Raw genomic sequence first — 16,771 nt, 5'->3', positions numbered from 1 at the left:
AGAAGTAACCAGTGCTGTGGGGAGCACATCATTAGCTGATAAACTTTTACTTTTTATTTCAAGGGAGCACAGACTTCTTCTAWTAGATGATTTACCCCAAAGCATTTTGAAAAAGATGAGAGGGAAGAACTGTATTTTTCCAAGTGCTAACACACTTTAAACACAGTAATTTTAGTTTTTTAGGGAGAAAAAGTCTTTTCTGGTATATTGAAGAGAATTTTAGGCAAAAAGTACTAAAACAAAGAAAAAATTCAGAAAAATTTCCTCTAATCTTACTTAGAGTATTTTKACTAAGGAAAACACAGTGGTTATGTTTAGGTAGTATTAATACTGTTTTTATTTGACAGTTGGTCCGTCAATTCCTCCTGCTGTGTCATACACAAAAAGGGCTCAGGCAAATAGTGTGGAAAGTGAACAGAAAGAGGACTGGGACAAAGATGTATCACGCAAACTTAGCAGCACTACAGTGGGATCCAAAGGAGAGATGACTGCAAGTCCACTTGTGGGTCCAGAAAGAAAGAAGTCAACTACAGTTCCAAGTGTGAGTGTGTGTGTGTGTGTGTATGTGTTTGGTTTGTTATATTTATTTTTCTATATTTAAACAAAATCTACTATAGACATAATGATTACTGAATAAGCCACTAAGGCYATTTCTGGTAACTTTTACTGGCAGACAGAAATAGACYACAGCGAATGTATTTTAAAATACATCTTTCCCTTCCGCCCAACCTTACTTTTTCTAACACTAACCTAACTGAAAGCACAAGAATATCTACTCTCAGGAAAACTGAAGATCTTTTGGGRCAAATGGTGGATATTTAGAGAAGGAACACAAGAACAGTGTCAATATTGAGTGCTCTTTCCCTGGTTTGYCAATGCTTRTGTATCTGGAAGAAAACCAGGGAACTTCCTGAATCAAAGATTTCATCTGAATGACCCTTTGTAATATCTCTTATGAACTTATTCTCTATGAATTTGTCAGTTTAGCTTTTTGAAAYCACTTGTATTTTGGGCTTCCATGACAAGCTGCAGAATTCACAGAATAGCCACAAGTCATGCTAGTGGTGGTGGCATAACCCAATTTTTGTCTTTAAATTTACTGCCTGGTGATGATGTGAGTTACAACGTGGTCCTTGTATTAGGAAATGATTAATTTGCAAATTCTTCCATTACCACATAACTCATAGTTTTGTAATCCTGTCGTATTACTATCTCAAACACTTTTTTTTTCCAAGTAGAAGAGTCTGTCTCTTCTCATGTAAAAGTCTTCTACTTTGTATTTTGGAGGTTCAYGTGTAGTAGTATCAGTGTTCAGCAYACACAATGGAAAAATACTGTGTGCTATTTGAGTAGAAATGTATACCATATAGGAGCATGAGTTCATGTGGGGAAAAATGATTTGTAATATGCATGAATCATAATTTAGACTAAGATGCAAGTATACTTTTTCCTATTTAAGAGATAAGCTGCATTAAATACAAAGATACCTGCCATCTTTTACTGCAGTAAGCAGAGAACAGGAATTTTCACTGTCCTTTGAGATTCTGAATACTAATTCGCATCTTGGATTCTGAGATGACAATGCACATCTCTACTAGAATTCTCTATTAAAAAAAATACACTGAAGTTTATCTGACTCTTAAGATTCTGCAGACTGTATCTGCAGTACATCCAGAGATGCTCTAAACATTTTTTCACATTTCTTTAAAATGTTTTTTCCCACAAAGGAACTTGAAAATTATGGCAGTGTGGCTTGCATGCAGAGGCGTAGTCTTCTAAGATGAGATTTCATATCTAAGCTTTCCCAGAAGTATATTGCCCCAAAGCTGATTACAGTGATATATGTTATAAGCTGATGATATGTTGAAAGCATTTCTCTGCTTTGTGAGAACTAATTAAATAGAGCATCTTTACCCTGAAGAGTGAGAAATTGATTTACTTTGCTAATAGCGACTTCAATGTTTGTACTTTGCAGATCTGTTACTATTTTAGGGATTTCGTGAAAGGTTTTGTGATGAGCAAAATTAAGGTGTATTGGCATCTGATATTGCTACTGTAGTTACAATTGAGCAACTTACACAAAAAACATGAATTTGTTTTTCCTTAAAACGTGTTTAAAATTAAATTAGCCAGAAGTTAATGCAGAGAATTTAAAAATACTTTTGTGTGACCAAGGGTAGCATGGTTTTAGGGAAGGTAAGATATATTTTAAAATATTACTTGCCTTCGATCACATATTAGCCTAACTTACAAGAGCTTAATTTGAAAAACAGTATTGACTGTAGTTGGTTAAACTTCCTTATAAATGGTATTTTGAAACAGGYTATTCACTAATCTGTACAAATTTCCATTCTGATATGGAGAAACACTAAAGCAAAAAAGCTRTTGATAAGGGAAACAAAGGGGGAGAGTTACACCTCAAGTAACATAGCTTCAGTAAAATGCTATGTTCCTTCAAAGAAAGTGCCAATTTATTTTTAAAACAAAGCTATTTCTTTATGGTAAAAACATCTATCTATWCATTAGACTAAGCTTTGGAATTAACTACGCTATAGATTTATTTTTTTGTTGTTGTTYTTATTTATCAGKGTGGTGCTATAAAAAAGCATGTATTCAAAGCACTATTAATAGAATAATCAGAATCTRCATTTTTAGACCTTCCTAGGATGAAGGGGAATTGTGGCAATTATGTTTTTCTTAGCACTAACTAGAGTCATGGATGCATGGTCTGCTGGCCCTGTATGGCCTGTACAGCTGCTTCTGATCTTCTCATTTAAGATGTAAAGTCAMCTAACAGAATCTGTTCTTACAAAGAGAATAGTTTCTGTGCACATTCTGTACTGAATTACTTCTAGGAGAGGGTTTTTTTTTTAATGTATGTTTTTAAGGACAACAAAACTTGTCTAGATGCACTTGCTATTATAAAATTAGTACTGTACGTAATATGAGGGGAAAAAAATTAACAGCAAGTATTCAGTATGCCCTATTATAAACTAGGTACTGCAGAGTAGGTGAAAAATCATGGAATTTTTACACWTACATGCCTTCTTCTTTCTCTGGTAATGGTTTAAAAGCAGTATCTAGTTCACRTTCTTTTGTACATACGTAAAACATGATTAAACTACTTTTCTTTGTTTTTTCCCTAAACTRCTTTATAAATACGTAGTAAATCTTGCAAAATTAATGATGCTCTACAGTACTTGAATTTAGCGTGTTTAAAAGTTTTTGCCAAYATGCCTGGTTATTTTGAAAACCTCTCCCACCACAAATTCAATAAGTACTATATTAGAATTGTACTTCACATACTGAAAGTAGGAGGAAGCAATTGGTGCTTGGCAGGGGGGAGGAGGAGAATGTTGGATGCGTTTTATGAGATGTATGCAAAATTTAAGTAAGTAACAAAAAGAAGGTACCGTCAGTGTTCGTTGCTAGAAACATATTTGCTATGACTTGTTATAAATTCTTATGGTAGAACTCTYCTCAATTGTGCATTGTAATTTCTGGCTTGACTAACACAGATTGATAGATCTTTTCATTTTATTTTTGTAAGCCCTCTCGACAGGGGGCAGCAAACTGTAAGGCTGGAGCTCTAGTTACCAACTTAATCTGCACAAGCAAGCATTTAAATTAGYTCAGCATATATGATTTTTGGGATTCCGTGGGGTATTTAGCTCCTGTGACTCTTGATTTCAGACTCAAATAATTCAGTAACGCTATATATAAAGAATTGGATGATAATACTTAATAAAGCAAAGTCAGCAAAATGATGCTTCTCTACATTTTCTTTTCGTGCACTCCCAATGGTATAGTAAAGAGATGCTGAAGGAAGTGTTGAAAAGGAATAGCTGATGATATAATTGATTTGCGTCAGTAGATATAACCTAGTACATTTGAAGACACTAAGAATGTGCTTAAATTGCTGAAATTGTGTTTTGATTTGCTTCTGATATTTGCATTTTCGGTACAACTTTATATACAAGTAGAAGACTTCATTTCATACATCGTTTAATTTAGTCTTAATTTTCTTCTAGAGCAATGTGTTTGCTGGTACTGGGATGACAAGAAGGAACACTTACGTTTGTGAGCGGTCTTCAGATCGCTATTCTGCAATACAGAATGGGAAGGACAGCAGGTATTCTTAAATTTTCTCACTAGTCTAAGAAAAGAGGAATACCAGGAGGTGGRTTATGCAATTAATATGAAACATGATGTGAAGCATATAAGATGAAAACATGCAGTCAAATGCTACCTTCCACAGAAGCTTCTACATTTGTGATGAAATTTATAACCAGATATGTAGATCTGCCTTTGCCCCTTTGTAGGGAATCGTATTTATTACTAAGGGTTGTCTTCCAACACGGAGAAGATAATTATACTTGCAATTTAAATTGACAAATTAAGTCTGCCATGGAGTACTTCAGGTGGATCACTATTACAGCGTAATATAATTCTTTGTCATTTTCTCTAGTAATTATTAGAAAAACTTAACTTGTAAGGGAAATTGAACCTTTTCTTTATCTTTTTAGCTCAAATACTTCTGTAGTGATTATAACCAAATTGTATGTGTAGGTGGGATGATAAGWACACCTGCTTTGAAATATTTTCTTAAATAGAATAATATTTAATGCTATTGTGTTTAGTTTTTTTTTTTAAACATCCTCTCTGTGCATCTTTGGTGTAGTTATCATCTGTATCCAATTATAAAATAAAACATTAGTTAAAATAACAGGATTTTTTTTAAACAGTAGCCAACCTACTCTGATTTCTAAGTAATTTAAATAATGCTATTAAAGTAAAAAGAACAGAAGTACCTGTCATGAAATAACATAATCAAGTAAACTAGTTCTGTTTTGTTTTCTGAGTTAGTGTTTGAAGTTTTTAATGATATATTTGATTTTGGAGAAAGGAAAAATATAGGGCTGTTGATATATGCTAAGATGATGAGCAATGGAACCTGTGAAGGGAAAGAGGAGACTTTTATATAAATTATGATCTGAAAATAATTTAATAACTATTATTTTAGAGAAATATAGTCAATTATTTAAATTGCTTTAATGAGGTCCATTAATAAGCAGAAAAATAATTTTCAATATTGAATTAATTTCAAATTATCAGGTGATGTTTTCAAAAATATATTTCCAAATTTTTATTTATAATTTAAAATACTTGAGTAACATTTGTTACAAACTATGTATGCTATCTTTCTTTTTAAAAAGGATCATTTTTGTTTAAATTGTGTACTAAAATATATCTTTCTGATTTTGGAAAAGTATTGATAGTTTCCTTTTAATAGATGTAATACCAAAAATACTATAACGAGAATGGATTTTATCTTGAGTTATTTTGTTTTACAGTTTAATTTTTTATAGCATTGAAGAGGTGACCAACTCTTCAATCCCTGTCTGTTTCATCAGTAAAATAAATATACTTGGGGCTTTTCTTTCTTTTTTTGAAAAGAATAATCTTTTGTATTTGGCTTTCCTACAATACATTGTATTGCAGTTCAGTTTGTATCTGGTGTAGTTCTGAAGCTGAAAGCTTTATATCTTTATAACAAACATACAGCTTTGGGACTGTTCCTAATACACTTTTAAAGTAATTTCATTTGTGCTTGTGGAGGCAGAGTTGTAGTTCAGCTCAAGTCTTTCGACTTTGGTTTTAAAAATTCATAACACAGTGGTTTCTGTTCCTTCTTTCATCCCTTCTTTACCCCTCAGACTAATCAGAAATAAAAATCCCGATGGAAATAACTGTATCATGAGGGTGAGTGCAGCAGTGGCTGGGACAGAGGACGGATGGAGAAGGTGAACATTTTGCTGGAAGCAGGGTGGCCCATTTTGGCCGCCTTGGGGAGGCAGCCCAGGCTCTGCTCTTGCGGAGCTGGGGAAGGAGCCTTCCCCGCTTTCCCCGGGGTGCTGCAGTTCACCTTCCATAGGCCGGAGCTTTTGGTGAAGCTGCCTTTCCCTTAATACACTGTCAAAAACTAGAGAGGAAGAGGACAACTTGGTCCTTTAGAAACAAGATCCCTTTCAAATGAAAATGTGTCAGCTGTTCTAAATTTTTTTGAGTTTTAGATGTTGGATTTTTTAACTGAAAACCGGATATTTGCTTCACAAAAAGAAGATCTTTTTAATCAATCTGTTTAAACCTTCTGTGACTTTTTTTAGTTGTATTTTTTTCCCATTGTCAGATAGTCTTTCTTCAGCATTGAGTACTTTTGTAAGATTCAATCCTGGGAGGAATGAAAGAACCTGATTTRACATATGTAGTGATGTGATTTATGGTTTCTGAACAGTAAGAATGAACATGAAATGATTTTCCCACAGTTACGTGTTTCTGACTTCAGCTGAGAGGCAACCTCATCACTCAGCTTTCTGGCTGTTTGTGAAATGAAATCTTCCTGGGGCTGAYGGTGTTTAACAGTATTCTGTATATTCTAAAAGAAAAATGAGTAATTATTTTTCCATTTTGCTTTTGATGCTTACTTTTTTTTTTTTATGCCTTTGGAGGGAGAGGGGGAGTAAATTTTTTAACACCTGCTCTGCACACCTTGTTAGCAATCAGAGTTGCTTCTTGACAGGTATTTTCTACGTTGAGATGAACTTCTGTTAATATGTAGTTAATATTCCATTTAAATATACCATCTTTGTTACATTATGAATTCTAAACTAAAAATAATTGAACTGCTTTTCAATAACAGTAATTTTTTTTGTCTCTATTTTTTGGCATTTAAAAGACCTATGCCTAYGCTAAACAAACTGTAACTGTGTTTAAGAGAAGCTAAGCAACCAACATCCTTGAACAAGATACTAATATGAAAACCCAGAAATCATGCATACTTCTTTAAAACAACTTGTATTTGTTTTTTGTTTGCATGCCAGTCATTCATAATCCTAAGACTCTCGTTCAGGATCTGGAGTTGATTTAAACACTAAAGTGAAACTATTTAATGTTTTACACCAACTCTTCTATTTGTTGAAACAGATACCTTTTAAATTATTTTTTTTTCTCTCCTTCCCCTCTATTTTCCATCGTTTTGGCCCACCTGCCTTGCTGGCATGGTGAAAGCCTGACAGAAATGTCTGCAAGTAGCACGTCCTCGGCGGGCTCCACAGTAGCATCTGCTGTATCAGCACGGCCACGACATCAAAAGTCGATGTCTGCCTCTGGCCATCCAATAAAAGTTACCCTGCCAACCATCAAAGATGGCACTGAAGCTTACCGACCAAGGTAATGGTTTGYTTGTTATTTCTGCAATGCTTTAGACTTGAAAAAATTGTTCAGCTCATGGCATATTTCAGTACACTTGCAGTCTATTCAGAACTGTCATAYTGCATTCACTTCTGACATAGTAGTTTACTCAAGTAATATCTGTATTACAAATGATTTCAGGAGTGATTTTGTTCGTGGTGTGTATTTGCAGACACTTAGTTTCTTGACTGGCTCCCTCTGGAAACTTTTGGAAAACTTAGGTAGTTTAAAAATTTAACTAATGCAGACCTGACCATACAATACAGGCCGCCATAAATTCAAACGAGATAGTAAAATGTTTAACATGTTGATTTTGGAGATTATTAGTCTCACTTTTGTCTAAATGCACCGTAGTATAGCTGCTCTTACTCTCAACTACCCAAGTAGCTTTTTTAAATTTATAAATTTTTGCCAGTTGGTTCTTTCATAAGAAATATTTGCAAGATTTTAGCAGTGCTTGTGTATGAGAAGTCTTTTATGAATATCTTTTTCAGAAAGAGGGCAGGGAGCACTTTCAGCTATTATTAGATGCTTTCTTTCCTTTTTCTTTTCTCCTATTATCTGTGTATTTTTTTAACTGCTCTTAACACTTCAGATAATTATTTCTACAGTGAAAATATCACTTGATTATTTCCAAATATGAATCACAAAAGTGAATTAGTAGTGGGCTCAGGTTTAAAAAAAAWTTTTTTTTTCTGTCTTTAAGAAATGGTTGTCATGTAGGAGGATTTCTAGTGTAGTCTTTCTCTTTATTTATGCTTCTCTTTTCCCAGCAGTGCAACTCAAAGAGTGCCTGCTGCTTCCCCGTCTGCTCATAGTATTAGCACTACCACTCCAGACCGAACTCGCTTTCCTCGGGGGAGCTCAAGTCGAAGCACTTTCCATGGTGAGCAGCTAAGGGAGCGGCGTAATGCCACTTACAATGGACCGCCTGCCTCACCATCACATGAAACCGGTGCTTTTGCACATGCTAGAAGAGGGACATCAACTGGTATAATAAGCAAGATAACTTCCAAGTTTGTTCGCAGGTTAGTACCTCTGAATTTTTAAGAGAGAGAGAGAGAGAGAGAGAAAAGAAAAAAAAAATAAAGCCCAGCCTATAAATAGGGCCGTAATTGCAAAGTCATCGAGAATTTCCATCTTAATGGTCTGAAGTAAATGTGAATTTAGTTTGTTTTGTGTATTCCTTCCAGAACTTGCTTTGTTTTACTTCTCTGTGTATATTGTAAGCATTTATGTTTGGCCAACTATTCTCTTGTTTCTTTATCTTAAAGGAGCAAGAGAATGATACTCAAGTTTTTCTTTTTTTTTATTCATGCTTTATGACTGAAAGACAAAGTTATTACTTTTAAGTTCAAATGAACTTAAATATTGGAAGCAATATCTAAAAATAAGTCATTAAATGTTAACTATACTGCTTACGATCAACTGCTGAGTAGTGACATGAGTGCAGTTTGTTGCAAGGGCTGTGTTTATTACAATTTTACTGCTGTACTTTAGATGGAATTGGAGTTTGCAAATTATTTTAGAGATTTCTAAATTCTGAGAAGCTTAGAAATGGGCACAAATCTGAACATCTGGAAGTCTTAATATTTCAGTATTATGTAGCCACTCATACTGTGTTACCAACTTCTTCAAAAGTAAGTTTGGAATTCTGAAAGAAGAGAAAGCATGCATCTGGCGGAGACTCTTGGAACTGCCTTCATTCCTGTGGTATTAATAACAACATGAGGAGAGATGCTGGAAAAGAATTTCAGATACACTGTTTAATTTCAAGTGACTGTTGATTTAGCAGTCCTAATAGCTTTCCTAAAGGGAGACTTAAGTTTGTTTTCATCTGTCTAACAGTGATTTACTTAGAGTTCCCAAGCCAGTTCATTGTCCTTTCTACACTATTATCGGTTTTACAACAGAATTGTATCTTGCAAATCTATTTTATTTGCAGAATTACACCATTATSGACTGAAATATGTAATTTCTGTGTAAAAGAAGGATAAATTCAAGGTGTCTTTAATTTGAGGCTTCGTAATTTAAGCTAATAGTTGCAAATTCCTAAGTACAATATGATGAATTGCCTAAGGTGACCTTACAGGGAGAAAGAAGAGAGAAAGCTAGGAAGGAATTCAGTCATGTTCCTCATAAAATTCCCTTCACCTGGTATGCTAATAGTGTGCCAGTGTGTATCTAAAGTCATATCTCTTGTGATAACAAAAAGAATTAAAAAAAAGTGTATGAATGATTTTCTTTTTTCGGAAACCTGAAGATACAGRAATATGATTCTCCATTTTGGCATCTCCAGCACTCACATAATTTGGGGGAAGGAGGAGTTCTCAACTTAAAACAAAGTTAGTCAGAGGGGTTATTAGTATAGATTTCCGAATAGTAAGAAGTGTATTTGCTGTTAAGTAATGAATCAATTTCAAGARCACAAACTGGGTTTTTCCGCTAGTTATGACTCACTGGTATCTTCCAAAAAATGGGACCTTGAATTTTTTTTGAAAAGCAGATTAAAGAGTTAGTATTTTTAAGTAAACTGTGTATTTATAATTAACGTACTGTAAACTGTGTTGACCTTTGATTTAAAATAATCTTCATTATAAAAGATTTTTATATAACTTATTCTAAAAAAGATTATTTTGTCTTATAGTGCTAAAAAAGTCAAATGAAGAGTAGATTTTCCTGTAGCAAAGATAAGATTTATTTATTTATTTATTTATTTCAACTTAAAAAGCTGTTTGGAACTTCTTTAATGGTTGGGACTACAGAGAACAAAGTTTAGGGGGTTTTGTTGTTGTTTAAACTGGCATCACCTAAATGCATACCTCTAACTTCTGTACTGTTTAGTAAATAATATTTTAAAACATACTTTGATTAGAAGGTGTTATGATAGACTACTTATTTTTTGGCAAAGGTAAATGCCTTTTCTGGTAAGTATATAGAATATGCATAGTGGGAATCTTTAATGTATAGGGTATTGAAGTATTTTGTATCAATGATTTGTGTCAAACGATACTTCTGAGGTGCTAGTTATTAAAGTATTTGTGTTCTGGAGGTATTAAGTAACTAATTGAAATTATGTACTAAAATGCTTGTATTGCAGCACTAGGAATGTACCAAAGTGGCTTATACAGTCTATGGTATTTTCTTAAGTTGCTTCAGACTAAAAAGGCATGATACAAAATAGTTCCTTTATAAATTACAATTGTAATTCGAAAAGATAAGTATAATATTTAACTTGTAGCTCATCAGTAATCTTACTGCAGTCACTATAACATCTGTTTAATTAAAGTTAAGCAGATGTTAAAGTAACTTTTCTGAACTGGTTTCCAAAGTTTTGGTCTGGCAAACACTTAGGCACGTCTTATCTTTATTTATGTGACTGTGCTGAACTGTGGGGATGTACACAGTGCTTTCGAGATCGACATGTAGTGACCTGGTCCAGAAAGGTGCAGGGTGGTTTGCACTAGCTGCAGCCTTGCGTGAGAGGAACCTCTCTGAACCAGCCCTTTGGGACTGCTGCTCTTCTGCGCTTGCTGGAATTATGTGTGGCAGTTGCACAGTCTGCAGTAGGTTGAGAACAATGTGTTAATCCTCACATAGGTTTAAAAAATATATTAAATAGTTACACGTCAGTGTTGAAAGAAGTTAAGGTATCGTAAAGAGAAATTAAAATTACAGCTGTGAAAAATAATATCAAATAGTATTAGACTTGACATTATTATGCTTTTTTTTTGTTCAGTAGTTATTTAACATTTGTTCTAGATATAGGTTTTCTTAACTTTTATTTTTCACCTTTATCATTGAATCTCAACCTTAACTTTGTTTTGAGGGATCCAAGTGAAGGCGAAGCCAGTGGCAGAACTGACACCTCAAGGTGAGGAGCCACTATTAATACTTCGCTCCTAGGTCCTTTGCATCAAGATTTAAGTGATTTCTTAAAGCCTTTTAATCATGATGTAAAATAGAATAGTGCTTAAATAATCTGCATTTAAAAGATATTGTGGATTTTGGCGGGAGGGGGTTTTGGTGAGATCCTTCAACCATCACTTTTTATATTGAATACTTTGCAAAAAAAAAAAAAAACAAACTTTTTATTTAAGCATATTCCTGTGAATAATAATGCCCACGTAGGATTAAACCAATAATTTAGGCACTTCTTTAAAACCGTGTTTTGGCTTATAAATATTTATATTATTTACTTTAGGCTTCAGTGAAAATGTAACATACTTTGTGTGTCTGGGTGTGTAAAATTTTGTATATGTACATATGTAATACATATGTATATGTATTTGTATGTATAAAATTTTTACTGTGGTCACAAATTGCATTCATTACTAAAGCTGCGGTTTGCCACAAGTGAACACCCTGTAATATCTGAGAAATGAATGTTACTTTGCGCCGAGAAAAAGAAAGTAAGTGACATTCAGACACAAAGGGTGGTGACTGCTAAATGCTGACTTTGTATGGCAACCACTATGCACAAATGTTTTATAAGCAAAAAGCACTGTAAGTGCTCATTTTTTAGTATATCCGCTCTTTTTGGCGTATTTTAAAATTTGGATTTTTTTKGGGGGGTGTATGCTTAGTACAGAGCGTAACTTCTTGTGCTGCCTGGTGAACACGCAGTGCACACACACTGTAGTCTATTGCATTCTACACCAGTCTGTTACAGAAAGTATTGACCCAATTTTCAAAACAGAGCCAGTAAATCTTTATTTTAAAAAGCAGGACATTTCTAAACGGGATATGTTGTTTAATACACAGTGCCTGTTATCTGCATTAGCCCTTTTCTATCCAAAGTTGAATTCTTGAATTGGGAAGAGAAAAGAGGTTAATCAAATCTTCAAATAAAATTAAATGTGAAGTTACTTTCAGCTCTTGCTTTTGTTCTCTAGCTTACTCTACTTTTTACCATTCTGCATTGTCTGTTTTAGGCTAAAAGTTGTTTGAGATCTTAACCTTGTCATGCTCTATCCCTTAATATTGATGTAATTCTCTGGAGATCACAATGAAATTTAAATTTGAAATGCTTGTTTTGGCTCCTCTCTGAATAGTGACCATGTATATAGACTGTACCAAAATTAAAACGGCACCTTCCCCCCACCATCACTTTCCCCAGAGGGGGAGGCATCAGGCATCTCAAGTACTTGGGACAGGAAGACAAACTGTTGGCTAAGGAATTACTTTAAATTCTAAAATAATTAATGCTGTTGCTTAGAATACTTTGTAGAAAGAAATAAGCAATCTGGTTTGTAAAGAAGCTTTATAGCACTGACATACATTGGAAATTACTTGGGATTTTGTCCAAGTCAATTTATCAGCTAAAATATTTGGTGGCTACATGTCACTGTTCTTCTGTGAAGAATCTGTTGGCTGTGTGTTTGACAGGTAGACAAATAAGCTGTTTGCCACCTAGGTAATCGCGGTGCAAAATTTGGCTTCATCAGTTAGAACAAGCCCTGTTGTTAGAAGGTCTCTTTTACACAGAGAGCGGTCAAAATATATAATAAATGGGGCGGGGGAAGGAGAGGGATTAACTGAAGGCTTGTGAAGAGCAGGGTGAGGTTCCTCCCTTTGCTGCTTTTGCAGTATAATTTATGCTTTGGGACTATATCACTCAACTTCAGTTTTGTTGATGTATGGCATGCTCCAGATCATGAAATCAGCGGAACTTCAGTCATGCTTTTACATAGATTCCACTTTCTTTGGAGCAGTACGATGTGTGTCTGTACTTACCATTGCATATGTGATCATCAGAATGTTTTAGAGCGGGGGTTTCCAAACTTCACTGGCTTTTGTACCAYGACCAGTAACTGCAGCAGCATCTGGCAGCAACAACCTGTGCTGTGCCCAATTGCACGAGTGCAGAAGATGGCACACAGCTTTTCCATAAGTATCCATTTAATGCTTTGGCTTAGCTTATGGCTAGTGGTGTGTCGTTTGCRGTTTAGAAACCCCTGTTCAAGAACTGTATTTCTCTTCTAGCTCTTGATTTTAGTGCTTCTATTTTTGACCGCTCTGTATGTCACTACTTCTTCTAGGAGTGCTTCTGGAGAGCCAAAAGAAAGAGAAAAGGAGGATAGCAAAGATTCGAAGCCACGCTCCTTGAGGTTCACGTGGAGTATGAAAACCACTAGTTCTATGGACCCAAACGACATGATGAGAGAGATCCGAAAAGTGTTAGACGCTAATAACTGTGATTATGAACAGAAAGAGCGGTTTTTGCTCTTCTGCGTTCACGGTGATGCACGACAAGATAGCCTTGTTCAGTGGGAGATGGAAGTCTGCAAACTGCCACGGTTGTCACTCAATGGAGTTCGTTTTAAGAGAATATCTGGGACCTCTATTGCATTTAAGAACATTGCATCCAAGATAGCAAATGAGCTTAAGCTGTAAAGAGAAACTACATTTCTTGGGATCAGGGAAGATTCATACATGATCTACACTTTGAATGTACTGGTTACGCCTAATGTGATTGGCCTGTGAAGCTCCCCATGTAGAAATTGCCCTTATTGCAATAAGGTTATACATAGTTATTCAGAATTGTAAAGTTAAATCCAGTATAACCTATATTAAATAACTGTAGCTAAAGAAGTTATGTTCACATGTACAGGTAAGTATATAGAGCATTCTGTTCATTTTATGTTCATAGAGTTGTATAATAAAAGATGACTGCTTAAATACAGATCTTGTATAGTTGTCTAGATTTCTGCACAGAAATGTATGTTTGATGCTTTGAGTTGGAAAAGTTCTTCCCTATCACTTAACGTTTTTGGTGGTTTTTATAAGTCTTACCTCTATCATGCATTTTTTTAAAAACTGTGTCCTGAGTCAAATGCACAAAAACAGTTTTCACAACTGTAGCATGACCATTTTTAATTATTTAAAAATTGTTCATGATTTGAAGCAAAAGTCGATGAATAAATCGGCTTTTGTTCTACACAAGACTGTTCCTGCTTATCTTTGGCTCTTAAACCGTGTTATTGGACAGTGTTTAGTTGAAAAATACAAACATGTTTACAGTGTTGGCACTTACAGTTTAAAAACTTTGTTTTGCCTTGGGCCAGCTCAGAGCTGTGGGGGAACAGAAACCAGGCATTAGTAATGTTTTGTCTGCCGATTATAGTGCTTACTCCCTGGCCTGTTAACAAATGTAGCACCAAAATGGATAACCGTAAATTATTTCATTTGAATATCATGGTGTAAAATATCACTTGTTTGCTGCCTTCAGAATATTATAAATTCCATTTTATGGAACTATATTAATATTGGGACTGTTTAATAGCACAAGATAATCTGAAGTGTTGACCAATTGTATAAAGTAATAACACCACCTCAGGAATTAGCTTGGCTTTTGGAATATGTGCCCCCAAAGAGTACATGCAATTCCACATAATATTTTACAGCTAAACATACATTGTTTATAATGGTAAATTGTTGATTTATGCTTTCGTGGTTGTACAGTTTGTTCCCATGTAACCTGTTTGTGTTTAATATTTTATCAGATTTCTTGTATTTATTCCACATCATTATGCCTGTAATGTGCAGCTTTGTAATTAGGCATTTGCTTACAGAAAAGAAAAAAAAAAAAACACTTCTCTCCCCCCTTCATAATTAATGATTATAAACTATGTAAAACCACTAGTACTGGTACATTTTAATACTTGTTATTTTGTACTGAATTAACCATAGAGGTTGGTTGTGCAATGTTATTTAATGTCGTAATTACTGTAATATCAACATATGGACCCCATCTGCACACTTGTGAAGAATAGAAAGTTCGTTAAGAAATTGTCACTTTAAAAAATAAAAATAAAAAAAAAGCTGTGGTAAACTCTGTAACCCTAAGTTAGAAGGCTGTAAGTGTAGTTTATGTGCCATTCAATGATGGTTTTTTGACAGAGACGGACTTTACATGCTGTACTGTGATGTAGCTTTCTTCTGTAACAGTTCTGTTCTGACATGGACGTGTATTGTTGCCTTAGAAAAAGGGTGGTGTTTGGAAAGAAAGAACTGTAGCCCTCCCCCCCCCCCTTTTTTTTAAATCTGATGTTCATTGAAACAAAATCTGATGCAAGTCGTCTTGATTCACTGGTGCACTCTATTAAAACTTACTTGAACAGTTCTCATACTAAAATACTTGTTGTTTKCCCTTTATAAATGTGCAATAATTATTGCAGGTAGAGGAGCAGCCTAGATGTGTCTAATTGCAGGTATGTGTTATGTCTGAGGTTTTTGTTTAGTTGTTTTAAGGGTGTGGGGTTGTTGGTGGGTTGTATGTGTGGGCGGGGTGTTTTTCTTGTTTGTTTTTTTGTTTGTTTTGGGTTTTTTTAGTGTAAAGACTTCGTATTCTACCTAGTGTGAATTCAAAATTTTCATTGCATCAGTTGTAGGTCCTACGCTGTCTAGAAAATACCAGTGGTTTTAGCACTTCATGGAAATAGATGTCCAGAAAATATTCCAGAAATTCACCAAAAATCAGTCTCAGGAAGGATTTGTGTATCTGCTGAATTAATCCATGAATGTTCATTTGTCCTTGAAAATGCACCACTAGAATGTAACAGCAATGGCGTTAATCTAAGATCATGTATGAATTTAGTAATGAAACAAAATGCTTTGCCTTCTTGGAAAGTTCTGTGTAAAAAATATAGGTCATGCTGTGAGACAGTGGATTAAATACTTGTGAGAGTTTCCTGCATTATATGTTATATTTTTACATGGCTTACTCTGCCCTAGATTGTTACCATTTCTGACCATTTTATGTAACTGGAGATGAGYCTGTATTAATGTTTCATAAAACATAGACATCATTTCAAGATGACAGAGGTTACGAGTTTTGGTTCAATTCTCCCATGAAATGTTAAATTGGCATATGGGGATTTCCGTATTTCTCTGTGGGAAGTGGGTGGTTTGCAAGTAACACAATTTCCTGAAACTGCCAGCAGTGTGAAATCGCAATGATTCCCAAATCGTGGGGCACTCCTTCCTTTGGCCCTATGGAAGATACTAGGTAAGTTGTGAACCAATTAGACTCTCTAGAAGTACACAAAACACGTCGGTAAGGGTGCAGTCGGAGCGCGTGAGTTGTAGCCCTGCTGAACCCGAATGTGTCGTTTGCTTTGAGAATTCACTGATACTAGCAAGAATAAGATGGGAAGATCCAAGAATGAAATCTTCAGAACTGCTAGTTTTATTGGCAAGCTGAACGTACTTAGTATGGAAATCAGTAAGATGCTGCATACTGAATCCTCAGTGCCTGTTTTTGAGTCACTCCATAGCTGCTCTGTTATGTAGCTGTTACGTCTGAGATGCACTTCGGAAGAGTGGGATAAGAACATTTGGATCTGAAATGCAGCTTGACTTTCATGTGGGAGGGGATCAGTGTAGCTTTAACTTGAGAAATCCGAAAGACRGCTAAATGCCACATCATATTCTGCAATACCAGGAAGGGATAAAGATGTCTCGGATCTGAAGATGTCTTACATACTTGACTGTAATTACTTGGCTGCATTTCCCCCTC

General features: G+C 35.0%; 1 protein-coding gene across 1 annotated transcript in view; it reads left to right on the top strand.

The window, feature by feature from the left end:
• MARK1 (microtubule affinity regulating kinase 1) overlaps positions 1-16,069 on the top strand; it is a 49,302-nt gene extending 33,233 nt beyond the window's left edge. The window contains exons 13-18 of the mRNA XM_085326087.1: positions 348-541; positions 4,032-4,132; positions 7,069-7,230; positions 8,025-8,279; positions 11,081-11,125; positions 13,293-16,069. Of these exons, the coding sequence (XP_085182213.1) occupies positions 348-541; positions 4,032-4,132; positions 7,069-7,230; positions 8,025-8,279; positions 11,081-11,125; positions 13,293-13,647 (1,112 nt within the window). The 3' untranslated portion in view covers positions 13,648-16,069. The remainder of the gene's footprint in view (positions 1-347; positions 542-4,031; positions 4,133-7,068; positions 7,231-8,024; positions 8,280-11,080; positions 11,126-13,292) is intronic.
• Positions 16,070-16,771: the final 702 nt, after the last annotated feature.

The sequence above is a fragment of the Rhea americana genome, unplaced genomic scaffold (genome assembly GCF_003343005.1).
Source record: "Rhea americana isolate MKP2758 unplaced genomic scaffold, rheAme1 scaffold_127, whole genome shotgun sequence".
In the NCBI taxonomy this organism is placed as follows: Eukaryota; Metazoa; Chordata; class Aves; order Rheiformes; family Rheidae; genus Rhea; species Rhea americana.
This window is presented reverse-complemented; position numbering and strand designations above follow the sequence as displayed.